Source organism: Pichia membranifaciens (assembly GCF_001661235.1).
Source record: "Pichia membranifaciens NRRL Y-2026 unplaced genomic scaffold PICMEscaffold_4, whole genome shotgun sequence".
Taxonomy (NCBI): domain Eukaryota; kingdom Fungi; phylum Ascomycota; class Pichiomycetes; order Pichiales; family Pichiaceae; genus Pichia; species Pichia membranifaciens.
The window spans coordinates 554,605-579,027 of record NW_017566985.1 but is presented as its reverse complement, the minus strand read 5'-3'; the positions used below and the strand labels follow the sequence as shown (position 1 = coordinate 579,027).

At 45.7% G+C, this 24,423-nt stretch overlaps 13 protein-coding genes across 13 annotated transcripts; 4 read left to right on the top strand and 9 right to left on the bottom strand.

The window, feature by feature from the left end:
- Positions 1 to 16: 16 nt before the first annotated feature.
- PICMEDRAFT_17041 (hypothetical protein) lies at positions 17 to 1,854 on the bottom strand. Its single transcript, XM_019161438.1, has one exon. The coding sequence runs from the start codon at positions 1,670 to 1,672 to the stop codon at positions 149 to 151; it is 1,524 nt and encodes a 507-aa protein (XP_019016879.1). The 5' UTR covers positions 1,673 to 1,854; the 3' UTR covers positions 17 to 148.
- Positions 1,855 to 2,310: 456 nt separating this feature from the next.
- On the top strand, positions 2,311 to 3,598 carry PICMEDRAFT_78246 (hypothetical protein; the record flags this gene model as incomplete). Its single annotated transcript, XM_019164961.1, has 2 exons — positions 2,311 to 3,265; positions 3,536 to 3,598. Exons 1-2 carry the CDS (start codon positions 2,395 to 2,397, stop codon positions 3,595 to 3,597), a joined length of 933 nt encoding a protein of 310 aa, XP_019016878.1. The 5' UTR covers positions 2,311 to 2,394.
- An 805-nt stretch (positions 3,599 to 4,403) lies between these two features.
- On the top strand, positions 4,404 to 7,688 carry PICMEDRAFT_73269 (hypothetical protein; the record flags this gene model as incomplete). The annotated part of the gene is made up of 1 exon (XM_019164429.1): positions 4,404 to 7,688. The coding sequence occupies one exon, from the start codon at positions 4,404 to 4,406 to the stop codon at positions 7,686 to 7,688; it is 3,285 nt and encodes a 1,094-aa protein (XP_019016877.1).
- A 49-nt stretch (positions 7,689 to 7,737) lies between these two features.
- On the bottom strand, positions 7,738 to 8,378 carry PICMEDRAFT_68556 (hypothetical protein; the record flags this gene model as incomplete). Its single annotated transcript, XM_019163507.1, has 2 exons — positions 7,798 to 8,378; positions 7,738 to 7,743 (listed from the first exon to the last, which is right to left on the bottom strand). The coding sequence occupies exons 1-2, from the start codon at positions 8,338 to 8,340 to the stop codon at positions 7,738 to 7,740; spliced, it is 549 nt and encodes a 182-aa protein (XP_019016876.1). The 5' UTR covers positions 8,341 to 8,378.
- A 238-nt stretch (positions 8,379 to 8,616) lies between these two features.
- Positions 8,617 to 9,379, top strand: PICMEDRAFT_53506 (hypothetical protein; the record flags this gene model as incomplete). Its single annotated transcript, XM_019163169.1, has 2 exons — positions 8,617 to 8,721; positions 9,149 to 9,379. The coding sequence occupies exons 1-2, from the start codon at positions 8,716 to 8,718 to the stop codon at positions 9,377 to 9,379; spliced, it is 237 nt and encodes a 78-aa protein (XP_019016875.1). The 5' UTR covers positions 8,617 to 8,715.
- Positions 9,380 to 9,531: 152 nt separating this feature from the next.
- PICMEDRAFT_73266 (hypothetical protein) lies at positions 9,532 to 10,956 on the bottom strand (the record flags this gene model as incomplete). The annotated part of the gene is made up of 1 exon (XM_019164428.1): positions 9,532 to 10,956. One exon carries the CDS (start codon positions 10,954 to 10,956, stop codon positions 9,532 to 9,534), a length of 1,425 nt encoding a protein of 474 aa, XP_019016874.1.
- Positions 10,957 to 13,285: 2,329 nt separating this feature from the next.
- On the bottom strand, positions 13,286 to 14,671 carry PICMEDRAFT_144806 (hypothetical protein). Its single transcript, XM_019160394.1, has 2 exons — positions 14,247 to 14,671; positions 13,286 to 14,155 (listed from the first exon to the last, which is right to left on the bottom strand). Exons 1-2 carry the CDS (start codon positions 14,472 to 14,474, stop codon positions 13,475 to 13,477), a joined length of 909 nt encoding a protein of 302 aa, XP_019016873.1. The 5' UTR covers positions 14,475 to 14,671; the 3' UTR covers positions 13,286 to 13,474.
- A 53-nt stretch (positions 14,672 to 14,724) lies between these two features.
- On the bottom strand, positions 14,725 to 14,973 carry PICMEDRAFT_34378 (hypothetical protein; the record flags this gene model as incomplete). The annotated part of the gene is made up of 1 exon (XM_019162883.1): positions 14,725 to 14,973. One exon carries the CDS (start codon positions 14,971 to 14,973, stop codon positions 14,725 to 14,727), a length of 249 nt encoding a protein of 82 aa, XP_019016872.1.
- Positions 14,974 to 15,948: 975 nt separating this feature from the next.
- Positions 15,949 to 16,890, bottom strand: PICMEDRAFT_24760 (hypothetical protein; the record flags this gene model as incomplete). The annotated part of the gene is made up of 2 exons (XM_019162366.1): positions 15,949 to 16,187; positions 16,374 to 16,890. Coding segments are annotated over 2 exons (756 nt in total), but the record flags the coding sequence as incomplete, so codon positions are not given.
- Positions 16,891 to 17,259: 369 nt separating this feature from the next.
- Positions 17,260 to 19,302, bottom strand: PICMEDRAFT_25113 (hypothetical protein; the record flags this gene model as incomplete). The annotated part of the gene is made up of 1 exon (XM_019162382.1): positions 17,260 to 19,302. A coding segment is annotated over one exon (2,043 nt), but the record flags the coding sequence as incomplete, so codon positions are not given.
- A 357-nt stretch (positions 19,303 to 19,659) lies between these two features.
- PICMEDRAFT_12214 (hypothetical protein) lies at positions 19,660 to 20,532 on the bottom strand (the record flags this gene model as incomplete). Its single annotated transcript, XM_019159899.1, has 1 exon — positions 19,660 to 20,532. One exon carries the CDS (start codon positions 20,530 to 20,532, stop codon positions 19,660 to 19,662), a length of 873 nt encoding a protein of 290 aa, XP_019016869.1.
- Positions 20,533 to 20,886: 354 nt separating this feature from the next.
- On the bottom strand, positions 20,887 to 23,124 carry PICMEDRAFT_73263 (hypothetical protein; the record flags this gene model as incomplete). The annotated part of the gene is made up of 1 exon (XM_019164427.1): positions 20,887 to 23,124. The coding sequence occupies one exon, from the start codon at positions 23,122 to 23,124 to the stop codon at positions 20,887 to 20,889; it is 2,238 nt and encodes a 745-aa protein (XP_019016868.1).
- A 418-nt stretch (positions 23,125 to 23,542) lies between these two features.
- Positions 23,543 to 24,333, top strand: PICMEDRAFT_17033 (hypothetical protein). The gene has a single exon (XM_019161437.1). It carries the CDS (start codon positions 23,907 to 23,909, stop codon positions 24,108 to 24,110), a length of 204 nt encoding a protein of 67 aa, XP_019016867.1. The 5' UTR covers positions 23,543 to 23,906; the 3' UTR covers positions 24,111 to 24,333.
- Positions 24,334 to 24,423: the final 90 nt, after the last annotated feature.

The window sequence follows — 24,423 nt, the reverse complement described above, 5'->3', positions numbered from 1 at the left end:
AAAGCTCCTCTCGCATCCCGCTTTTCAGACAGTGTTTACGTAACACGGATAGTAATAAAGATACTTAGTGTATAAAACTGGTTAATAATTACAAAAGTATTAGAAAAATGCAGTAAAATGCTACAGTTTGAAGCACAGTGAGAAGAGCTCACAGAGCTGCAATATCTTCCATTTCGACGTCCTCCAGCTCGTCATCATCGTTGTCTTCGTTATCTTTGTTGTTATCCTCGTCTTCTTCGTCTGCAGATCCGTTCTTGACCTTCTTTTCGACGTCGATACTCTTCTTATACTCGTCTTTCAAAGTCCATTTCAATGCGTAAGGGCCTTTACGCTCCATGACTGCAATACTCTCAAGACATTCTTTTAAATAAGCCTCCGGTTGGTTGGTCTTTTCACGTAAACCTTTCATTGTCCAATATTCATACTGGTTGAACAGTTTGAACAATAAGTTCATGAGAACGTCTCTGTCCATTCTGGCAGCGCGGCCATCTTGCTTGGCAGCTTCCTTCTTCTGTGCCAGCTCCTTTGAAAGTGTGATAGTAGAACCTGTTTGGATATTTGGAGTCGTTCTACCATGCATGACACCAACTCTTTCGGATTTGATATAGTTGATGGTTTTGCGCTTAACCATCTGGTTCAATCGCCTCCTTTGCTCCAACATTCTCAGTTTGTTATCAGATAGTAACTTAGTTGGGATAACCTGGCATTCTTGCACAATCTTACCCACCATTTCAGTCTTTTTGGGTATAGTCTTCGCATAAGGTACAAACTTCCTGAATTTATCGTATTTTTCAAACTTGGCGTTCTTACGCCCTCCACGTTTGTTATTTTTGTTGGCATCGCCGCCCTCTGGGTCTTCTATGTAAGTTGTACCCATTCCACTTTCGTTTCGCTTCGACCTGTAGTTCGGATCTCTGGATTTCATCTCTCTATACTGGGCTTCCTTTTTGTAGTTTCTGATTTTCCTGGTCCACTTTGCCTCATGGTTAAGAGCTTCCTTGTTGAGAGTCTTCATACGAGGTTGGTTTGGTAGGTTGACCACCTGGGTTCTGTACATCAACCTTTGTCGGAACTGTTCAAACTGGGACTCGCTGAATGCGTACTCGTTCTCTACAACCTGTTTTATTAGTCTAAGCTCGTACTCTTTATCTAGGTTTTTGTGCTCAGGGAGCTCATCGTTCAATTCCAACAAAATCTTGCCGTCTTTCTTGCCGTTGATGCTGCCGTTGGCGGGTACTGCTGCCGTTGCTGTGGAAAGGGTATTATTCGGGTCATTCGTAGAGTACTTAGGTATCTTGATGTTTCCCAAAAGCTGGCCCTCCAAAAAGTGGTCGCTTTTCCAAATGTCTGCGAGTTGTGGGGTCAGCTTCACTAACCAAATCTTGTTCGAGGCGTTCTGCAAGTTCAAGTCCAAAGACTCGTCCTGGTCTAATTGGTTTTCGTTGACAGACACGATACCCTGGGGAATGGGCAAGTCGTCTTGGTCGTACGCGACCTCTTCAGACAGCTCTCTTCCTTCACTTTCTTCTGCATTCGTCGACTCAGAAAATCCTCCATTTGTCTTGTCCTTAGAGTTTGCAGCAGCTTGAACTGCAGAACCGTTCCTGTTACCACTGAGACTGCCAGTCTTGGCGTCGGAGCTAACAGCGTTGACATCAGGAGATGCAGACATTCTCAGGCGGTGGTTAGGTTCAAGTGGGTTGTTCCGATGACAAGAATCAGCAGCGAACCTACCTGATAATTGCTTCTTCATCTGCCACATCCCATACCCTTCCGGCTCGATTCATGTGATGGCAGGAGGCCCAAAAACGGCTCAAACGCCCGCAGCGAACAGCTGCGCCAGACACAAAGCGGTTTTTGTATCGACGCGCCGATCGGCGCGTCGATGCGTTTGCCCGGAAAAAAACACGGCCAGCCTCACCGCTGGCTCGCAACTAAATAGCGACGCGCTCGGAGCGCCGAGAAGCAAAAATCGAGGGAGGATCCAGAGCGGAGCCAGGAAATAACGGAGAAGCTGCGAAAAGAAAAACGTTCCAGAACTTTTCGGGCCAACCACGTGAGCCTCCGAGGCTTTTCTATTGTTGGTCTTGTCTATTTTTCGCTCGTTGCCCTTTTCGGCGTTTTCCTCTTTTTCGCCCCGCCTGCAGCTCTTTCCTTTTGGTTTCGCCCCCTTTCCTCCCCTGGAATGTGGACGAGAATAATGCGCGTGCCGAAGCAGTATAAATAGGGAGAGGCGCCCAGCTTTTTGGACGAACGAATCCATTGTACGGGCGGCTGCAGGTTTTTGTGCTCTTTGACGCCCCTTCTTTTGCCAGACACACACCTCTCTCACCCCCCGGAAAGAAGTCCACGGTTCCCGAACACAAACAATTCCAGTATCAAACGTTATAAACCATGTCCTCTCCACTATCCGACAATTCTAACTCTTCGTGCAAACTTTCAGCGGAACTCATTGATGTCAATAGCAATGGTAGCCACTTGCCCCCTCGGAAAAGGGCTAGAACCGAAGCTGAGAAAGAGCAGCGGAGAGTAGAAAGAATTATCCGGAACAGAAAAGCAGCACATGCTTCTCGTGAAAAAAAGAGAAAGCATGTGGAGCAGTTGGAATCCTATGTCAAGGTGTTGGAAGCCCACTTGAACCTATCCCTTGAAGCCAACAGAACACTACTTTCAAAATTAGCCGCTAACAACATTCCTTGTGACGGTGTTGATATCAAGAAGCTACAGGTCCCTAGACCCGATGGATTGTTGCTCTCAGACGAGGACGAGACATCTGCTTCTAATAATAGCAACAGCACTCCCGATGATCACGTTGCAGATTCCATAATCGCCCAACGTGAATGTCGGATCGGACAAAGCAGTAAATGCGTCGATGCAGAAGAAGTTGATTTCAATAACGATCTAGAGCTCGAGGCAGAACAAGAAGATGACGAGGCAGACAGTTCCGTCGTTGATGAAATGCCAGTTTTGTCCAAATCTTCTCCTTCTTCTTCAGTCTCTGCAAGCGAATTTTCTAATCCTCCAACCCCTGGAAACGATGAAAATTTGTTCAGTCTTTATCGTGATCCTCGTGATTTCAACTTGTGCATCACAGACTCCAATGATTTCATGGATTTGAACTCTTACCTAGAGCCAGAATTCTCAACAAGTGATTTCAATGAAATCGATCAATCCCTAGATTTCAAGTCAAGTAATGATAATATCGACAGTAATGGTCAAAATACAATGGGTTATCTCAGCTCGTATAACAGTGTGCATTCAGCAGTAATGCATTACTTTTGTTCATCATCTTCATTTGGGTACTTTATCCAAGTGAAATAATAAGGTGGGTCTGGTTGTTGTCTCGTCATAAAAAAAAAAGATGAAGGAATATTTGAGTATTTTTTCTTTTTGAATAAAATAGAATTATGTTTCTCGTTTGTGAAACCTTTGGAGAGGACACACAAATAACGTTTGATACTGGAATTGTTTCTATTCAACCTCACAACCAATACACTTCTATCCACTTATACCCCCTTGATGAAATGGTCCGCAGCACCATTATCGACTGAGATTAATAACGCCCCATTTGACCTTGACGAATTTATCATGACTTGAGATCATTTCGATATTTTGAAATAAAAACATTGATTGTTATATTATTTGAGTTAGTTCCGTTCCGACTCCACCTGGTTTTTTGTTTTGTTGGTTTTTTAGTGCTCTTTTTTTTCCTTGGGTTTCTGTTCATATTGTTCCTTTTGTCACTAGTTTCAACTTGTTCACTGTCACCATTTTCCTGTCTCAGTTGATTCTTTCATTATTCTTTTACTCTTTTCTATTCCATTGGTTTTTTACCCCTCTTTTTTCTTTTATTTCTGTTAAGACAGCAGAGGATACCAAAACTGTCTTGGTGTTGCATATTTTCTGGACCTCTTCTTCCTTACTTCCTGTCCTTTCTTTCTACTGTTATTCTCAGCAGTACTGTTGTTGCAAGACTGCTCTTTGCCGCGCACAACGTGGCGCGCTCCCGTGGGGAGCTGCGACTGGTGTCAGCGGAGGAGTGTTTGAATGTGAACAACCGTTGCCGTTGGTTTTAGAAAGCAGTAGAACTTTCGAGTAGGTGTCGGAAGTTGTGGCTCGGAGCCCACAATCTAGTATCTGTGTAGGTCATATGTGTAGCCCTTTAATAATAACATAGTATTTATTGTATACTATTCTGTAGCATCGTGGAGAATTGCATAGGTTTTTCCAGGCTTCTTCATATGCGCGATATTTCGAGAGTAGAATGCAGTACTCAGGAACAGTTGACATGAATCAAAGAGCAAACCGTTGATTAATCGAGTTGAGCCAGAAAGTTGGGGAGGCAGGCAGTGAAAAGGGCTACAAATTGCAGCACGATCCACATACACAGAAAGCATACCAGGATGCATGTGGTGAAGTTTCCCTGGGTGAAACACGCCGAGGGCCCTCGATCATTTGAAATCTACTCCGTCTCGGTTTCTCCTGACGGTTCCAGGCTTGCTACAGGAGGCTTGGATGGGAAGGTGAAACTATGGTCAATTGACACCCTTCAGAAGTACAAGGAGATGGACAAGATGAAGGATGGGAACAGCTCTAGTAGCAATATCATAGATAAAAGCGAATGTCGGCCCTTATGCTCAATGTCAAGGCACGCAGGTGCCATCACCTGTATAAGATTCTGCCCAAACGGAAGATTTTTAGCGAGTGGTAGCGATGACAAGTTGGTTCTCATTTGGGAAAAGGATGAAGAGAAAACTCGTATCATGGCGATGCATCGGAATGAGATTGCTAACTCAGGCGACTCGAATTTTCTCTTTGCTAACGGTGATGACTCCGGCATCAACGATGCTGATTTGGAACATTGGACTGTGAGAAAAAGATTAGTTGCACACGACAACGATGTTCAAGACATGGCGTGGGCACCAGATGGTTCTATCTTAGTCACCGTTGGTTTGGATAGATCAATCGTAGTGTGGAACGGAATGACTTTTGAAAAAATCAAGAGGTTTGACATCCACCAAAGTCATGTCAAAGGTGTTGTTTTCGATCCTGCTGGAAAGTATTTTGCCACCTGCTCGGATGATAGGACGATGAGAATCTTCCGGTATAGGAAAGGTGTTAGTGTCGAAGGTGCAGATATGGAATTCGTTGTGGAAAACATTATCCGTGATCCGTTCGCAAAGTCCCCTTTGACCACATACTTCCGTAGGTGCTCTTGGAGTCCTGACGGCCTATACATAGCTGCACCCAATGGAACGAACGAAGGTGTCAACGCTAATGTTGTCATCAAGCGAGGAAGCTGGGATAGCGAATTGAGTCTCATTGGACACCGACTACCATGCGAGGTGTGTTCGTTCAGTCCCCGCTTGTACGATGTGGAATTTGGTAACAATAATAGAAATGCCGGTCACAGCCAAAGTTCATCTCGGTCGGAAACAGTCATTATCACAGCAGGCCAAGACAGGACTCTAGCATTATGGAGTTCAAGTTGTGCAACCCCATTGTGTGTGGCAACAGAAATATCCGCCAAATCAATAACAGATGTTGCTTGGAACCCGGACGGGCTAAACGTGTTTTTATGTGGGCTTGACGGTGTTGTTTTATCCTTGTTTTTTGATGAACGTGAGCTCGGCCATGTCGTCCCATGGGAGGAGAACAACCGTGCGTTGATCAGATATGGTAAAGATCGTGATATGTTCTTTCCAGAAAGTGTAGAACAGCTCAAGCTAGAAGAATTTGCTGAAAAGCGTGGTATTATTGGTGATTCCAAGCCTATCAAGCCGGACCGTCTACAATCTCTTATGGGCGGGAGTAGCCTGGGAGGCAACACTGAACTTAACACTTCCAATAATGACGAAAGCAAGAAAGTAATGAACGTATTAATTCCTCGGTCGAAAAAGCACCCTAACAAGAGGATGCCGGTGCCGACAATTACACCGAGATCCACAGTCGCAACCAACAATAGCAATACTAATAATATTGATGTTTCAGCGTCTTCACAAGCAAAAATGAATCTTCTTTCGTCAAAGACTCAAAACATTACCATTACAAAGTCCGGGAAAAAGCGTGTTGCTCCAACTTTAATCTCCGTTTCTTCCACAAATGCAGCTACCTCAGCACCTTCTAAATCTAACGCATTTTTGTCCGGAACAACTGCTACTGCTACTGCAGATGCTAATACAACTACATCCAAAAATTTGATGGTGGAAAAGAGGTCAAAATTAAGCAAGATAATATCACTCCCATACCCTCCTTTACCAAAACACGGATTATCTACTTTGACTAGTTCCTTCCGCCCTAATGTGGCTAATGATGAAACGGAACAAGAGAGTCTGGAAAAGACCATTGACTATATTGCAGAAACAGACAACAACAATTCTAGTTCACTAGACAAACGAGGCAAATTTAGCTCATCCAGCAAGAAATCTTCGTCCAGCAATACACTGAGCAAATACACTAATGGTGGAAGAAAACCTAACCCCAGCGTATATGGAGATTCTTCAGGTGTCTGGAATAAGCGGAGGAAAGTGGCCTACCCTGATTGGATTAAAGACTCTCTTGTGTCTCCTATAACAATATACGGTGATGCGAGCATGAGCTCTTACAACGTTTTAGTTGAAAGAAAACAATTAGCAGAGCCATTAGTAGGAGAACAAGTTGTTGAAGTGAGATACGAAAATGATCATGTCTACAAATATTTAGATCATAATGATGATACGGAGATGGAGAGTAATTGGAACGAATTCGATGCTGTTTCTCATATTTTAGCTAAAACAACCAACTGTGAGTCCGATTCACTCGAAAAGTGGGAACTTTTTTTGAATGAGAGAATCACTTGCATTGGTGAGTCGTCACTAGAAGGACTATCATATTGGTGTTTTGGTACAGAGAATGGTAGGTTGTTGCTGGTATCTACAACTGGGAGACAATTGTGCGGGTCCATCGAACTTGGCTCGAACATTGTTAAGCTTGTGTGCAATGAATCATTTATTATGTGTGTTTGCGCAAACGGTTTGATTTACTCATGGAAATTCTTCAAATGCCACAGTTCTCTGATTTCGGGTAACTCCATAGTCGAGGGTGTGAGTTTAGCACCGGTGCTTAATGCTCACTCGACGACAACAGAAAGCAAGAAGAAAGTAGACATAAGCGCCAAGATCACAAATATTTACATGAGGTCAAACGGATGTCCAATTATTGCTATAAACGATGAAAAGAGAAACTGTATATACTCATTTGACCCGTTATTAGAGTCTTGGGTTGAAGTTTTGGACAGTTTGTATGTTGACTTCCTTCCTGCCTCCATGTTAGATCCAGAAATGAAGCTTCTTGGTGAAATAGACCAGATACTGAAGTTCATGACAAAGCGATTTGTCAAAAATAAGAAATACAATGATTCTAGGGACATCAAAGACGCCAAGGACATCAACATTGCCAATGATAGCAAAACTTTCAAAGACCTTGAAGTCACTAAAAGCACTAAAGACGACACAGATACCAAGGATGTCAAAGAAACTCAAAAGGTCGAAGCCGATAAGATCGCCTCGATGGAAACGTCGAAGGGTCCAGCACTGTTCATTCGTAGCGAGGCCAAGGAAGAGGCCACACTACAATCAATTTATGAAGATTGGAAATCTGTAAATAAATGCGTTGCGGAATGTATTAATAGAAAACTAGAAAAGTGTTAATTTGTATAATTAATAGATAGTTGACAATCGAAAAAGCTGAATCTCCTTTTCAGAACTTCTTTCGCCTTTTAGCAGCAGCTTCCCACTCTTTAACCTCTGGCCCATCAACTTTTTTGAACTCCTCTCTGTAGTGCAAGAATTTGCATGTGTCACCAAATCCACAGTAACCATTTTTGAGGAAATCCTTGCACACATCAGCTTGGTAGTCCATGATGTAGTTCTGTCTGACATGTGTGCTGGAGGGTTTCACTAACTCATCTTTTTTCGATTTGTGTGATATCATTCCAGAGTATAGTTTGTCACCATCTCTATCCCTTTTCTGCGCGTACTTCGACTCTGATAAAAGCTTTTCGTTCTTGCGAAGCTGATGATATTGCTCTTCAACCATAGTATCCGGTCTGAATATAGGACCTTTAGATGACACTCTGCTTCCAGTTTTTGGGTCTGTCTTTGTGTCATCACTGTCTTTGTCGTTATTGTCGCTTGTATCGGCCACTGGTGCCTTGTCTGGTAACTCAGCAGCTTTTTCGCCACCGTCGGACTTCACGTCCGTGCTCAAGTTGGCAGTGGCGTCACTGGTACCCTGCAGCACATCCTGGTCTTCTTTAATCCTTCTAGAGGAGCTCTTCTTCAATACTCTCTTCTTGAACATTTCCCTGTCGTAACCATGTCTTCTTTACTCCTTTGCGTAGCTGGTATGAGTACATAACGCCCTTGAGCTTCTTCAAGTAGCTGACCGATATCTATAACGTGCATATTCATGTAGCCCCTTCTTGCAATACCAATATCAAATGTCACGTGCGTGAGCAGAGGGTTTTTAGCCCTTGCAAGCTCGGCCTCACGCACGCGCTCTTTCTCGCTGGCAGCCCGTTTTCGCTCCGTGTGCTCACACACAGACACTCACACACACAGACTCCTCACGCTTGAATTTTCACAGAGATATTGCAGGATGTATTAACGAAAGAGACAGTTAAAGGTCATACGAAAAGGAAAAAGTAGAAGGGTAACCGAATACACACATATCAAAATGGCTGTAAGTACCATACATTACACACCACGTTCGAATTCAGGGAAACCAGGATACGGGAAATGAGAGACGAGAGTAGATAGGTGCTAGGGTCAAGGGATGAGACAAAAGGAATCTTGATGCATTCTTACCAACTCTTCAAGACATAGGCTACCGCTCAGAGGGTGCAAAAAAGATGCTGATGTTCAGTAGCGATAGGTGATCGAACAGCAGAATCAAGGAAGACATGTTTCAGCTATAAGTTATGACGCTTCAAGACAAGTGGCAATAGGGCTGCAATGGAACAACCTGGCAAAGATCAAATAAAGTCCACAAAGGGCCTTGCAGTACTGGCCTTGGATTACGTCCCTTTTTTTCCTGGATCTTCCTCAAGATAATAGAAAACAAATTACTAACTATATTTTTCATTCCCTTTTCCATTTTTTTTCTGCAGAGAGAAATCACTGACATCAAGCAATTCGTCGAATTAGCAAGAAGATCTGACGTTAAGACCGCTACCATCAAGTCACACACCATCGTCAAGTCTAACGGTAAGAAGGTCAACCAAACCAAGTTCAAGGTCAGAGGTACCAAGAACTTGTACACCTTGATCGTTAACGACGAAGGTAAGGCCAAGAAGCTTGTCCAAGCTTTGCCACCAACCCTTAAGGTCACTCAAATCTAAATAACTTATTTTGTATAGTTAAATTCTTAATATAAAATCTAAAAAGTTAAAAACGGAAGGAAACAAAAAAAGCAACGTGACCCAAAATAATAATATAGGAGGATTCTAATGTGTTATATATAATTATGACAAATATATATTCTAAATGAAACTTATAAACCGAATTCTGACTTTACGGCCTTGGCGAATCTTTCCAAACCAACACCCAAGGTGTCTAATGGTACTGCAGCGTAGGTACCTCTGTAGAAGAAAGTGGTGCCTGATGTGTTCTTTCTGTTTGGAGCAACAAACCAGGACCCTGGGATCATCAAGCAACCGTCCTTCAAACCCTGTTCGTAGACGGCATCCTCGACCTTAAGTGGGTCACTGTCGTACTTGGTAGCAAAATCTGGGTGCTTCGATGCGTCCAGCAAGATGGTGAAGAACATACCGGCAATAGGAGGGGTCCAAGAGACAACCTCCTTTGGCATATACTTTTCCAAGCATTTTATAGTAAAATCTCTCTTGATTGAGTATTCCTTTCTCATTGCGATCAACCAGTCGACGTAACCAGACTGGCCCCATCTGCCCAACAAGGCCTGGACGATCGTTTGAGAAAAACCGGAAGGTGCCTGGATGGAGACTTCGTGTAGACGCACAAATCTCTCCAACAGCGCAGCTTGACCAACGATCCATCCGACTCTTGTTCCTGGGGCCAAGACTTTGGAGAAGGAGTCTAAACGAAGAACTCTTCCCTCTGTGTCCATGGAAATAAAAGACTTGACAAGAGACTTCAAGAACTCTTCGTGGGAAGGAGTTTTGATTTCTTCTTCCTTTCCAGATTGGTATTCCGTCATCTGTAGGAAGTAATATGGCTCATCTTCAATGATAACGAAATCGTACTTACATGCAAGGTCGTAGAGCTCCTTTCTTCTTTCGTAGCCTAGGGAAGAGCCTGTAGGGTTCTGACCTGTGCAGATAGTGTACAAGAGCTTTGGAAGTGGCTTGGATTTGTCCCAGTTTTCAAGTAGTTCTGCAAGCGCCGATGGGATGATACCGAAAGCGTCCATCTTCATAGGAACGAAGTTGACACCCAAGTTTCTGGCCGTTTCAACTGCGGATGGGAAGGTGTATTCCTCAATGAAGATGGAGTCGCCTGGGTTGCAGAAACTTCTGATACAAGCTTCCCAAGACTGGGTGTTACCGATGGTCAAACAAAGGTCCCATTCTTCGTATGGAACATTGTGGATCATCTTTGTGTGTTCCTTAAGGAAATCAATGAGCTCAGGGTTACCTTGGGTGTGGCCGTATTGAAGAGATCTGGCGAGCGGGATGTCAAACTCCTCGACCTTGTGCTTGTGCACCTCGGAAATGGTGGATTTACCCGTGACCGAAGGTTGGGCTCCAATACCGTCCTCGAAAGGAGGTTCTGGAGAGTAAGCCACAATTTTCTCCCATGGGAAGTAATCAGCAAGTGGAAGTCCTCCGCCGAGGAAAACAATGTCTTCCTTACCGTAGTACTTGAATGCTGACTTCAAAGGGGAAGGCTTTCTACCCTTAGATTCCTCCGAAAGGAGGTGCGATAAGTCCTTGACCATGTTTGTTTTTGCTAACTTCTTGTTTGGCTAGCTTTGTCTTGATTATACAGAGACCAACTGTCTTGGGCGGTCCTGGCAACAAGTACAACGTGTCCTGCAAACGGCTTCTTCCCGTCTTATACTTCTCTGTAAATACCCTGGCAGTCGCAGTCACAGTCGCAAACTGCGCTTCTCTCTGACTCACCTGGCTTCCGCGACAGACGGGAAAATAGCTAAGGCGGCGGGGACTTGCCGTTTTGGGACAGCCGGAGACGGATGAGGGGCGGTTAGTATTTCAGGATCCAAGGAGATAGGGGATTGAAGATAAGAGGGTGTCGGCAACCAAGGCCGGTATTACGTACCGGGTGGAAAAGAGGCCAAATAGTGTGCCGTGGGTTCTGCAGAGACCTTCTGGGGCGGCCTGTAGTTTTGCTTCGGAAGGCAGGCTTCGAGGAAAAACACCTGGCGTGTTGGCCGTCGAGCGTAGTACAAGAGACAGATAAGACCCACTGTCACATGCAGAAGCGCCGTTCCCTCAGCCAGCAACGTCGTGAGTAGAAGAAATGTGGAGCCGTTTGACTCATTGCTACCGTTTCGTCATACTCGACCAACGATGGTGCAAAAGCATTGATCCAATCCTGCTCGGCTAGAGCCGGCTACCGCCGGCCCGAACACTGGGATGGTCCTACTTCGGTGCTCCTCAAACACCAGAAAGGTGCTCCGGCTTCTTGATCTTTCTCCTTCTCTGGACGATGACCGGGGAAGTATACTCTCTGCTGGACGGTGCGAAAGCGACATGCTGCGAGAACGTGACCCGCTGGTAGCTCCGTGTGTCCGAAGGCCATTGTGATGAGGTGGAAGATTCCTGCGCAGATCTCACCTTCCTGCAAGCCCAACTCAGAACACGGATCTCGTGTGGCATCCGCTCTGTACTCCGGTGTTGGTTCTGCATCCTCGGACGGCTTGCGGCTCGGATCCAAAGAAAAGACAGTCGGAGACAGTCTTCTGGAAACAGAAGGGGGGTCGTGATGTCTTGCAACTGATGATGTGCGTAATGGCTCGAAAACTCCTTAGTCGAGCTGGGATCACGATGGTAGGGTCTAGTTTCGAGTTGGTCCGAAAAGAGTACACTCCCGTCGGACACGGCACTCCTTCTGTGAGACCCCCTAATGGTCGGCTCTGCAAACAGTGGCAAAACCGACACCACGACCTAGACTAGGAGACGACTGCAATGGCAGTCTGCACACAACAAACTGGATTGCAAGAACAGACATGTGGAGAACAGCAGGAAAAGGGATAATAGAACTAGGTGTGCGGGGTATAATCCGTAAAAGCACTGATACTTTGGCCAGACGCCGTCTGGCTCTCTGGTCGGAAGTCTGGACTGGACCATGGCAGCAATCTGGCGTCTGGCGAACAAGAGTCAGGATGGGTGCATCGGATCAACTGGCAAGCACTTTCCGAGAGGAAACCAACAAGAGTTCAAAACGTCCCACGAAACCGCTCTAGCACGATGCAGAGTTCCCGGTGTGAGCCGGGTATTGTTCCATGTACCTTGGGACGGCCACATCTAGCAGGGTCCCCATCACGTCGGCCTGTCCTCTATGAGTGGCCGCACAAGGCGGCGCTTCAGCGGGGTTGTTCCGCTAGCAACAAGTCGGGGCGCATGGGCTAAGCTGGGCCACACGCTAGTTCGCCGAAGCATGCAACAGGTGAAAACGTATTTGCAGAAGCCCACAAAACACAATTGGCCTATCTAAAAAAGTCTCTCTCTTTGAATACTTTGACTGACACGTAAGGACGGTGTCAACGTAGTGTGTGTAAATAGGGTGAAATGAATTTGAAATACACATTCCCCTTCCTCAGTGAGAGCGCGTGCCCAAGATACAAAGAGAGGATTTTGGATTTTGGGATTCAACAATAAAGCAGGATTAGTAGGCAGACAAGTAGTTCATGTCACAAATTTGCAGCTGGTATCCGATATGACTTGCCAGTAACCAATGCCACGTCTCAGAAGGGTCCAGCATGCTAAGTATAGGGATCTGCGATTAGATTTTGAAGAAGACGATGACCTTCCCATCGACAGTTTTAGACAGGAAGAAATCATCAACACCCTGAAACGGAGGGCAGGTTCGACCCACTCAAAGGAGGCAAAAGTCATCTTCAGGTGTTACCTCGTGCTCTTGCTTGTGATCAATATGGTGCTTGTTACGGTACCGTATTATCGTAAGGGCTCGAACGTGACGTTCAGTGCTTTGGCGTGCATCATGCTCTTTTCCCCCTCTATCATGGCGTACAGCACGATCTACGGGATCGACAGGACGCATCTGCCGATCCTGCTCAACACACGGTTCCTTCTTTCCAACCTTGCCTTTTATTCAATGTCCACAGTTGTGAAATTTGTGTGGTTCAGGGTCAACGCTAGAGCAGACCTGCTCTATGTCCTCCCCATTCTATTCGGCATCTGTATTTTGGACCTGCACACCGACAATAGCCAGATAAGCCAAGCTATAGACGAGCTGGAGAAACTAAGGTACAACTACAAGGAGGCGTGATTGCCGGTTGTGTCGTAAAAGGGGTAGAACCACGTGACGGAAAAGCCGTCTTCTTTGGAAAACTCCCTCTTCAACTTGGAACGGTCCCACAAGTGCACGCTCTCGATCCACGTTGGACAGTGGCACAAAGACTTGATGATGCCGGCCAAGACACTTCTTTGCTCAATCATGTACGTCTCGTTGCTCTTCAAGCACGACGCGACGATTGGCGGAATGACGTTCTTGGTTGCAAGGTACGTCGATCTGGAGATGTAGTTGAAGAGCAACGGCAGATGCGCCTCTAGCTTCAAAAAGCACTGGAAAAAGATGAAGTTCAAATCCTTTATTGAACTGCCCAAGATCCATGCTTCTTTGAAACCGTTCGTGTTGTGCACGTGCACGTCAATGTCAACTGACTTCACCACTTCTGTCTGCAAGCTGTTCAAGCTCACCTGCTCGGAGGACGAAAGAAGCAGGTCGTTGATTGTGGCCACGTCGAACAACTCGTCGTGGAGGTCGATCCCAAACGTGGTGTTGCTGTCTCTGCTGCCGCTGAAGATCATCTTCCTGAAGCACAACCGGTCCCAGATGTTCGAGGCTTCCATCATCTGCTTCAATGTGTTAAAGAGGTTTGGCGTGTTCTCCGGGCATAGCAAGACCCCGTCGAAGGTTATGGCGATACGTATCTGCAGAAGAGGAGGGGGGTGTTAGATTCGGTGTCTAGACGAGGCCGACCACTACGGGAGGTCTGAAGAAAAACGGTGGTTCCATTCGTACAGTCAAAGGCTTGCTGAACGGCGGCAAATATGCTATGCTGGTGGCTGCTGCGTTTCTGCTGCTGCTGCTGCTGTTTGGATCGAGGTCCACGGAGAGCCGTGCCTCCAGCTCGGTCTCATCTCCTCTCCTGGCGTACAGGGAAACCATTGGCGATTTACTGTCGCCTGGACGGCAAGTTGGAAGAGCTGCACAGACGGTGTTGGAGAAGAAAGAGGCCTGAAGGCTCATCGACTTTGTACCGCCCGCCAGCCAGCCAGCCGCTCTTTTTATCTTCCCATCTCCCGTCACTTTTTCTCTGCGAGAAAACAGACGGTTGCTACTGCCACTTACCAAGACGCATGTGATATATTATTGAAGATATAAAAAGGAAGTGTTCCACGGCGGGTGGGCCTACAGCCGCCGAACCCCAGTAACTAAACGTACACATGGACATCTGCCCAGACCCACAAACCCCAACGTATCTGCGTAAGCCGCCAACTCAGACCGACACTGCGCCGTATCCATGAGGCTCCCGCCCCGGCAGCGTCACCCCCCTGTACGAGCTCGACGACTCGTAAGGGTAGCACGAGATGATGTACCAGCAGTGAATTAACGCCGGTAAGAACCCGAGCAAGCACAAGGCGATGTTGATCCAGAAGTCTGCAGAGCATACCCCCCGCTTGAGTGCCACGGGGAGAAATGGGAGAAATACTCCGATGAACGCCAACAACCAGTCTCTAGCATGCATTTTTCTTTTGCTTTTTCTTGCGTATATATACTTAGCCTATCTAGGATATATCCACATCTGCCAAACAACATCAGGACCCAGCAGCACCCACACACCGCCGTCTCCAGAGGCAGCAGACGCCTTTTCTCTCTCTTTTATACCACTCCCACCCTACCGGTCCCTCCTGGCCTGACCGCCTGCCTCCGGCACGCCGTATCGCCATCGCAGCAGTATTGGGGCGGCTGACGTCAGCACGGGGACAATGACCTGTTACAGAGCACTCGCTTCGCCGAGCCTCCGGCAGATCTCGTTGGCGGCGCCCTCGTTGCAGTGCCGGAGATCAACAAGAGCCTGTTGGAGAAGGCCCAGAGATGCCAGAGCCTTCTTGATAAGAGCCTCCCGAGCGCCAGCGGCATCATCGGCAGGCTTGCTGGCCCGACAGAGGTTGTCGCCGGCGGTCTTGATGATCTCGCGGATCCGCTGGCTGCTGATGGCGGCGGCCCGCTCGTCGTAGAAGAAGTCGTCGTCGGACCGGGGGTGGCCGTGGCCGTTGCCACCGACAAGCGGAGATGTATCGGCCGTCTGTCTCACCGGCGGTGGGTTGTTGCCGAAAAAGGAGTTGGCGAACGTGTTCTCCTCCTCCGAGCTGTCCTCGTCGTCGTCCTCTCCGCCGCGGTGGGCGTCCACGTCGACGGAGCCGTTGCTGGCACGCTCGAGAGCCTCCTCGACGTGCTCAAACTCAGACCCAACAACGCTGGCAGCGTCGGGCGGAACAGACTCGATGTTTCTGTTCGGCTGTTTGTAGAAACCAGACGCCTTGTCGGGCGTGTCGGACTGGTTCGCCTTATCCACATTGTCGACGCTCAAGTCCCAGTCGAGCTCGGGGCCGTAGTTGACGCTCTCCAAATTGAGCTCGAACTTGGGTCTCTTCTTTTTGATCTTGCTGCTGTGTCCGGACAAAACGGACAAGTCGTTTGCCTTGAGCTTGTTCTTGTTGATGAACTTGAACTTCAAGAGCTCTGCGGCGCTCGGACGCATCACGGGATCCTTGCACAAGCAGGCCACCCCAAATTCCTTCATGTAGTAGCTGGAGTTCTTTGGAACTCGGGGAGGCTCCATTTTCGGGATCTCAAATAGTGCCTTGAGTGGTTCCTTGTCGTTGTTTGGGACTTTTCCCGTTCCGAGTTCAATCAACGTGATGCCGAGAGACCAGATATCTACTTTCTCGTCGTATTCTACATCGTCCAAATCGTCAACCAACCCGTTTTCATCCTTTAAGTGGTTGTCCTCCTCATGTTTAGTCTGGTTCATAAGCTTGAAACTCTCATTCATGTTGTCTTGCTGAATCTTCTTTCTCCATAGTTTATATAGAGTCCTCTTTCCAAGACCGTTCTCAATCAATCTTCTTTCAAGGTTTTCACGGTCTTTTTTCAACGACTTACAATCGGTTACTATTTCGGGGGCCATCCAGTACGGCGTGCCAACAAAAGTCTTTCTTCCCGTATTGCCATTCAGTTGGCCGCTGACTCCAAAATCAGCCAATTTGATTACATTACCCTTGGCGATCAAGATGTTTGCTGCCTTGATATCCCGATGGATGATGTTCAAGCTATGCAAGTACTTTAAACCTTCAAGAACGTTTTTCATAATGTACGATAGAACACTTTCTTCGAGACTGTTTCTATTGAATTTAAGTAAATCTGAACAACTTCCTTCGCTACAGTACTCCATTACAATAAACATCGTGACATCGATGATAAAAGTCTTGTACCAATTGGTGATATTTGGGTTCCGAAGTGACCTGAGCAAATTGATCTCCTGTAATAACACAGGGATTTCGTCGTCACTGTGCTCAATATTGATTGCCTTGATGGCTACATTTTTTTGCAACCGTAAATCGTACGCTTTGTAAACATCTCCAAAATTCCCCCGCCCAATACAATCTACAAATCTGTAATTGTTAATCTCCTGGTGCTTTGGTGAGCTGGTGTTGTATCTACCATGATCTTCTGGTATTTGGTGGAGTTTTTTTCCAGTGTGTACTGCGAACATGATCCAGTACACTCTAATTAGGCTCTAAAAAAAATGCAAAATATCTAGATAGCAAGATAATTAATCGGTGGATTACTCGTTTATAGATAGCAACAGATCGTTACAGATTAATTCTGAAAGTAAATTAGTCTAGGCTATACACATCAAAGTATACAGAGAAAGAGAGACAAACAATAACCTCACCCTGTGCCTAGAAAAGGGGAGCAGCAGTGAGATATCCTACTCCGAACTTTGATACGCACCGCACAAAACACGATCCCAATCTGGAGACACCATCATTTTCAAGCACTTTTCGTGTGTCCATTGGAGACCATAGATGAGAGGGGAGAACTTCACATACGCCAAAAATGAAAGAATAGAAAAAAAGGCCATAAAAAAGAATGTAAGCTTGGGAGCTTTCTCGTGGCCCCATTGAAATAATTGGGCAACTATTAGGATGCCAACAAACAGTGCTGGTAAATAGTTGAACAAATATAAATCAATCTTGATAAATGACAGAGGAATAAGCAGTAAAAAATACAAGATCACATAATCCAATGTTTTGTGGTCATACTTGTAGTTGGAGCTGTCGAGTGAGGCAGAAGCTTGAAATGGGTTAAATGTTAAAAGTTGGTATGCTTTGAAGAGTCCATAAATCCCAACCGAGCTAACAATCATATAATAAATTATGAAATTACCAAGCAAATAAATCACAGAATGGCTCACGGTATCAACCCAATGAACAAATCCTGTTTTCAGGAGCACTAGATCACCAACGGATGAAACAGTTTCATCGGTATAACCATTACCCAAATATAGCTTGTTTAATATGTAGAGATGAATCTCAATCAACTTCTGCCAAAACGTGATTGGATCAAACGCTACCCGTTTTTTGTTTGGCGCATATTCGGGATGATCGTTCCAGTCAATATACCACAAAGAAGCTTCGTAGCTTGGCTCTTGAATACAAATCACTTCATCTTGGCCCTCAGCAAAACCCTCATGTAGCACAAGTGGAGTTCCCAATAGGTAACAACCAGCTTCTTCGTTATAAATTTGGAAAACTGAATCCAAGGCACGCAAGGCATATCTGGCATCATCGCCTTTGCAATGATCAATCGCCATTTTCAATAGAAAGGAATATCTATTCGTGTGGTCATCGCTAGTTCCAAAGTTATGATCTGTAGTAACTTGGAAGTTATACTCCTGTTCGGATAAAGGAGGTTTGTGATCCTTGTCAATAACAAGGGATGAGTTTGTACTTTCGTGCTTCAATCTGACTCGCCAAGGTGCCAATATTGATGACGCTGGTATTGCCTCAGATTCATCATCAACGCGGATGACTTTGAAAAGATTGTTTAATTCATCAAAATTATCCATTAGTGTGACTTGCTGATGATTAGATGACCTATAATAGTCTTCATGGGAGTGTAGATATTTCCCGCTTTTATAGTGGCGAAACATGACTCCTGCATTGAAGTTGACATTTGAAAAAATGTCTTCCAAGTGGTTGTTTTCTAGTGAATGCTGGAATCTAGGGGATAACTTGTTATAATCTGGACCTTTTTTGCTCAAGAGATCAAAATGAGCTTTGAAAACTGCCAAATAAATTGTTAACGATATTGTGAAATAAGAAAGCGATTTCACAATCAAGTTAGCCCACACATACTTGAACCTGACATTAATGTCCTCCACTAAAGCCCAAGATTCAATAACAACTGACACAAATGCATAAGTGAAAATAAATACTCCAGTCCAATGAGTACTTAATACTAAGCCTAAAGATAAAGAAGCAATGAAAAGGTGAATAAACCAACCAACAGTAAACTTTTCTTTGACCTCTGCAATCTTTTGATTTGAGAGAAATAACGAGATGAAGAAAATGAAAACTCCATCGTCAGAAATCCTTCTTTCTTCAGTGATCATCGAGTTCTCTATCATCATCAAAAATGACCCAAATAAAGAAATGGAATGGGAAACTCCGGTAGACCTTAGAGTTTTGTAAGCAAAAGTGATAGATATTGCACCTAAAAATGCACTCACAATTCGCAATTGGCAATATGGAAAAAGCTTGTAGGGTACACCAATCGAGAATTGATCTAATGAATTTGCATCATAACCGAAAAACCTGGCTAGAGCTGTATAGAACAAACCGGCCAATGGTGGATTATAATCAATGAAAAACTCTCCCGTGAAATAATTATTAATCATTAAAGCATATTGAGATTCTCTTGAGCTTGGAATATCTTGTATTCCTATCTGGTATAATCTAACAAAAATGGCGGCGATCGTCATAATCACCAAATGGATGCGTTCCGTCAGTGATAGTCCAAGCCATGATTGCATCGACTGAATGTTAGTATGTACGTAGTAACGCGATGGGCCTCTTAAAAGAGCGTACTCGTTAGACTCTTTATCCGATGTTAGACCCGTCATTGGTGTTTGCTTTCTCATAGAAATTTGCTCTTATAATAATTGTTTATACAATAGGGAAGCTCTGACAGAGGAATCCGAAGAAATAACGTGTCAGGATTTTTCAAATATCGCTAAAAGTTAAGGCACACTTGGGAAGTTAATCATTGGAGCACGTTGAAGTACCTTGAGTTTTTCTGTTGGTTTTTACTATAATACGGCCGAAGCAGACATCTAGAAACAATACGTACTAGATGTTACAACCTATTTGGAATTTATAAATGATTTAAAACACTGTATCCAATTACCATAGGCTGAATCATGGCAATATGACACAAGCATATCTAAGATAGAATTAAGACTAGCAAATTCTTCTGGATTTTTATTGATAAGGTCGGTGATTGTGTAGTGTAAGAGAGCATCAACCAGCATGGAACCGGTCAAATCGGGTATATTGCATTCCTCATGCTGAAATGTTAAGAATCTTGCAACTTCCGGATGATCTATATCAATTTTTTTCTCATAAAAGTTGTTCAACGCTCGAAATATCCATTCTTCTGCAGAGCATATAGCATGGCATACCTCACTTGAGCTTTTCCCTATCTCCTTTGTGTCGATTATCATGGCAGAATAAAAAACAAATCCTCTTTCTCTCGTGAAATTTCCGTTCAAGAATAAAACCTGAGATTCATTTGTCTCATCGGTAACAACTAGCTGAGCATCATTTATACCGGTGCATCGAGTATCCAGAAGGATGTCAGTTGAGTATTGGTTTGATTTTTTGGAAAGATGTATATAATCGTAGGGGAGATTTGTGTGCCCACGCAATGGAGCACTCACGATTTTTAGCCCATATAAGTTCAAAACGTCTGCAAACTGTTTAACTATGTTAGAGGTCTGTTGATTTCTAGCATTGTATTTTGCGTCTTCTTTTTTCAACTCCTTCAAGAGATAGTGCTCAGATTCTTGCTCATAGCTAAGTTCCTTCGGACGAGACTTCCCCTTAACCGTGCTTTTCTTTTTATCGTATTTGGTATTTGCCGGGGCTGAGCTAGATATTGACCTTTTCAAGCAGCCATTTGACCATATTCGTTTCGGCAAGATACTGCGATTCAAAACACTACCTTTAAGCAACATAATAATATAACGTCCTTTATCAGATACTCTTTGCAACAGAGGGTTTAGAGGAGAATTAAAACTATGAGCTCAAACAAAAAGCCTCTGGAAGCGTTACATCAAGTTTTTTTCGGATGAAAACGCTACTTCGTGTTTTTCAATATGCTTCATTACATGCTATAGAGTAAATTTATGGACCAGTGGATATACAAATCTTAGGAAAACTAGAGAAAATGTAATGGAGCCACACCTACTATGATAAATGGCATAGTGGAGGTCAGTGCCTGCTAAAACACGGTTTTTTTATGTCCTTTTAGTTCAAGTTGTGTTGTTTGTAGCTTTGGCATTTTAGATGTTTTCAAAAACAATGAAAGCTTATAAAGGTAGAGGAACCATTTTCACTCTCCTTCCCTTTTTCCCTTTCTTGCCTTTACTGACATTGGACTCCACTGCCTGATCTTTTGCTCTACGTAACATTTCTTCAAACTGCCGTGTTTCTTCTTCCCGAAGCGCTTCTTCTTCAGGATCTATAACTATTGGAACATGTGTTCCCCACACAGACTTTTTTGTTGTCATCGTGAAAGCTGGATTTGAGCTACTGCCTTCAGTACCCATGTCATTGAACTCGTTATTTTCATCACTATCAGTTGCCAATAAATCAAAGCTGTTCGAAGTGCCTTTCAAGAAAGGCATGGTGTTAATGGTATCAATATGAACAAATTGCTTGTTTTTTTGTCTAGTACTGATCAATGTGTCAATAAGGTCTTCATCATCATCCTGCTTCATATTGCGAGTATTGCTCTCGTTGAAAATCTCTAATGTTTCTTTTTCTCTTCTCAACTCGCCACGAACACGAGCACGCTCCTCGTTCAACCTTTTGTTGTTTATTTCTCGAGTTCGATTCTGAAGTTGTTTCCGTATATACTGAGGGATCTGAGAAGGGTATCTAAGCTTCCTCTTCTGTTCTTCGATTGGTTCTTCATCTGCCTCATTGTAGTCTTTTGGAATAAAGGAGGCATCAAATTTAGACCAATCGATTTCCAAAAACCCGAGTTCAGCGCCATATGGTAAGTTACCCAAGAAGGGGTACTTACTGACGAGCTCAGGAGTCACTTTTCCTTCTTCGGAGTCGATATTTTCGAGGTAGACTTTCAAATTCAATGGCATGTTATAAGCTGGGTTGAGCGCTAATTGTTCTGTGCCTAGTTTCTTTATATCTGGGAGGCTAAATAATGAATTGATGACTTGGACATCTAGAGGTGAAAGGAAATAGTGTATATGAGAATTGGTAGTGCACTCGTAGTAATAGTAATTGTCTTTGAAAGATGGTAAGTTGACCTCGGAAGAGCTGGAAAGTGAGATATTTGATAAATGGCTCTCCACTTCCTTTTCGCAGATTGGTTGTGGACCATCCACCGCAGAGTCGACCGCCAAGGACTTTATGTTTTCTTTGATGTTGCTGGCTGCTATGTCGTAAAAAATCCCTGGGTCGCCATACATTTCATGGTCCAGTAGTTTTTGTGTCATCAAGTCGTCGATCTCCTTTTGAAAACACGCTTTTATAAACTCAGAGTCGCACATCATCAACCGGGTGTTGGAAACATACGGCGAGTACTGCTTGTAGTTCAGCGGCGTGCAGCTTTTGCTGATCCACGGAATGCTGCCCTTGAAGCCCTTGAACTGATAGAAATTCGACACGGGCTGCGAGTATATCTTTGAACTTCCTCTGTGCATGAGAGAAAGGTTGACATCTGTTTCCGGCTCCACTTTAGGGGTGGAGCCGTCAAATGGCTCAATCAAGACAGGTAACAGCACAAATTTCTCCTTGATCACCTCGGAACACAATGGACAGAAGATCGAAGGGTTGTGCATGTTTCCGATGGACGTTTTCGTTTTGTCATGTTTCACGTTGTCAAACATGCTCAAGAGACATGGGTAGCAGAAGATGTGGCCACACCTTGTCATTCTGGGCGCCACAAAGTCGTCGCCCATGCAGATGGGGCAGTGGTAGTCGTTCTGTTTCACCGCCACCCGCACAACGTCGTTGATATCGAGCGGCAAGTTCGGGTCCAGGAGCTGCAGCTTGTAGTCGCCGCCCGGTCTCACGATGAACTTGTAGTTTGCGTTGATGTAGCTCAGACCGGACAAATGGATGTCCGACCCTGCCGACCTCTTCTTCTTTCTCTGCCTCGACGTGCGTCCTCGGTCGTTTCTGTACCCGTTGCCGGCGCCGCTGTGGCTCTCGTCGTCGTACGGGGTCGGCTCTTTCGAATAGTTGTACGTCAGCAGGTGGCTGATGTCCATTCCTTTCTTAGACGACGACTTGATCATCGAAAGGAGGTCGTCGGAGTCGTCTACCAGCTGCTGCTTGTCGTTCCCGTTCAACCGTCCACTGCTGCTGCTGCTGTTCTTCGCCTTGGCGCTGCGTTTGGAGTGGTTTTGCGATGACCTGTTTCTCGAGCCCCCCTTTTTCATGCCGGAGGAGCCCGCTTCGTTCCCGCTGCTGCTGAATCGCCTGTTCGAAGACGAGCCTTCGTTTGCAGACGCCACAGGGAGAGTGCTTGCCGCTCCAGCAGCGAAGTCGCCTTTCACCTCCTTCCTATAGGGCGACATCGTGGAAAGACAGAATTCTGGAGCTGAAACCAGGGGCGAGGACCTTGCAAAGTCCAGAGAATAGTCTCGGCTATCCAACAGGATGGGCTAGTTAGCAGTGTGCCACGCAAGGGCACCTTCATGTCCGCTTCAACAACCCCACCCCCGTCTTTGCCGTCGCCTTGCCGTCTGTAAACACCGGTCCTGAGCTTACCCCCCAGGCCTGTGCACCGTTAGCCAGCCGGGGCCCACGAACAGTGCGTGAGGCCGATCGACTTAGCCCAGCCGTGGCGAGGTCGTGGGCCGCAGGAAAGCTCTTATCTGCCGCCGGGGAAGAGAGGCTGAGCAGGAACGCCGCCAGTGGACGGGGCTCGGTGATCCCTGCGCCTACATACCGTCGTGGATGGACAAGGACCACGGCCACGAGTGTTTATGTTTGCGTAGATCTGCATAGGTGGTTCAGGACACGCTTTGGCCGCCGGGCCCCGCCCCTTCTTTTCCCCTGCGCCCCAGATGGAGCCCTCCGCCTGCGAGGGCAGATTTCCGGGGACGGTGTTCTGTTGCCGGGCTGTGCGTTCACGTCTTCTGTCCCATTATCGGTGTCTGTCATAGACGCAGCTTGGACGTGGAGGTGTGGGGGCTTCGACTGCTTCTCCGACGTATGCTTTCTTGCGCTTGCTGGTGGGCCTTCTTTCTCTGCTGGTTTTGCAGTTACTTGCTTCTTCTGCGTGTGTAGTCCAGCAGTCTGCCCGCCCCATACGTGCCTCCCATCGTCGACAGGAATACAGATCGAATCAGCAGCCATGCAGTGTTCCGGCCTCCTCAACGTCCTCCTCCTGGTGTCCCTCTCGGTGACCGACACAGCCTCAGCCTCGACCACCAATTCAGACTCGATGCCGCTTGCACCGTCCACGTACTCGGCTGCCGCAGGCTTTGCACGTGAAGTCAGCCACGACTACTTCGTCGCCGGAGCAGCCTTGATCGCTGCCGCCGTCATCCTCATATGATCCCAAACTAGTAAAAAAACGTGCCTCTGGACATTTGTGTTTCTCTGCTACAACGCACAGCGCAGCTTTACTACTCACGTTCGCTCCCAGCCTGCCGATGTACAATTACCGCCACAACTCTCTTGCCCGTCTCTCCGTTTACATTCCATCGCCTGCTCAATCCCTTTGTACCTGTATTTTTTCTATAGAATGTACTCATTGAATATATCACCAACATCCGTTTAGGACTTGGCTTTGGCTTTCCCCAGAACAGCCACACGCTTACATAATGAATTTCTTCTAAATTTTTTCAACCATTTGCACAGCCTCGGCT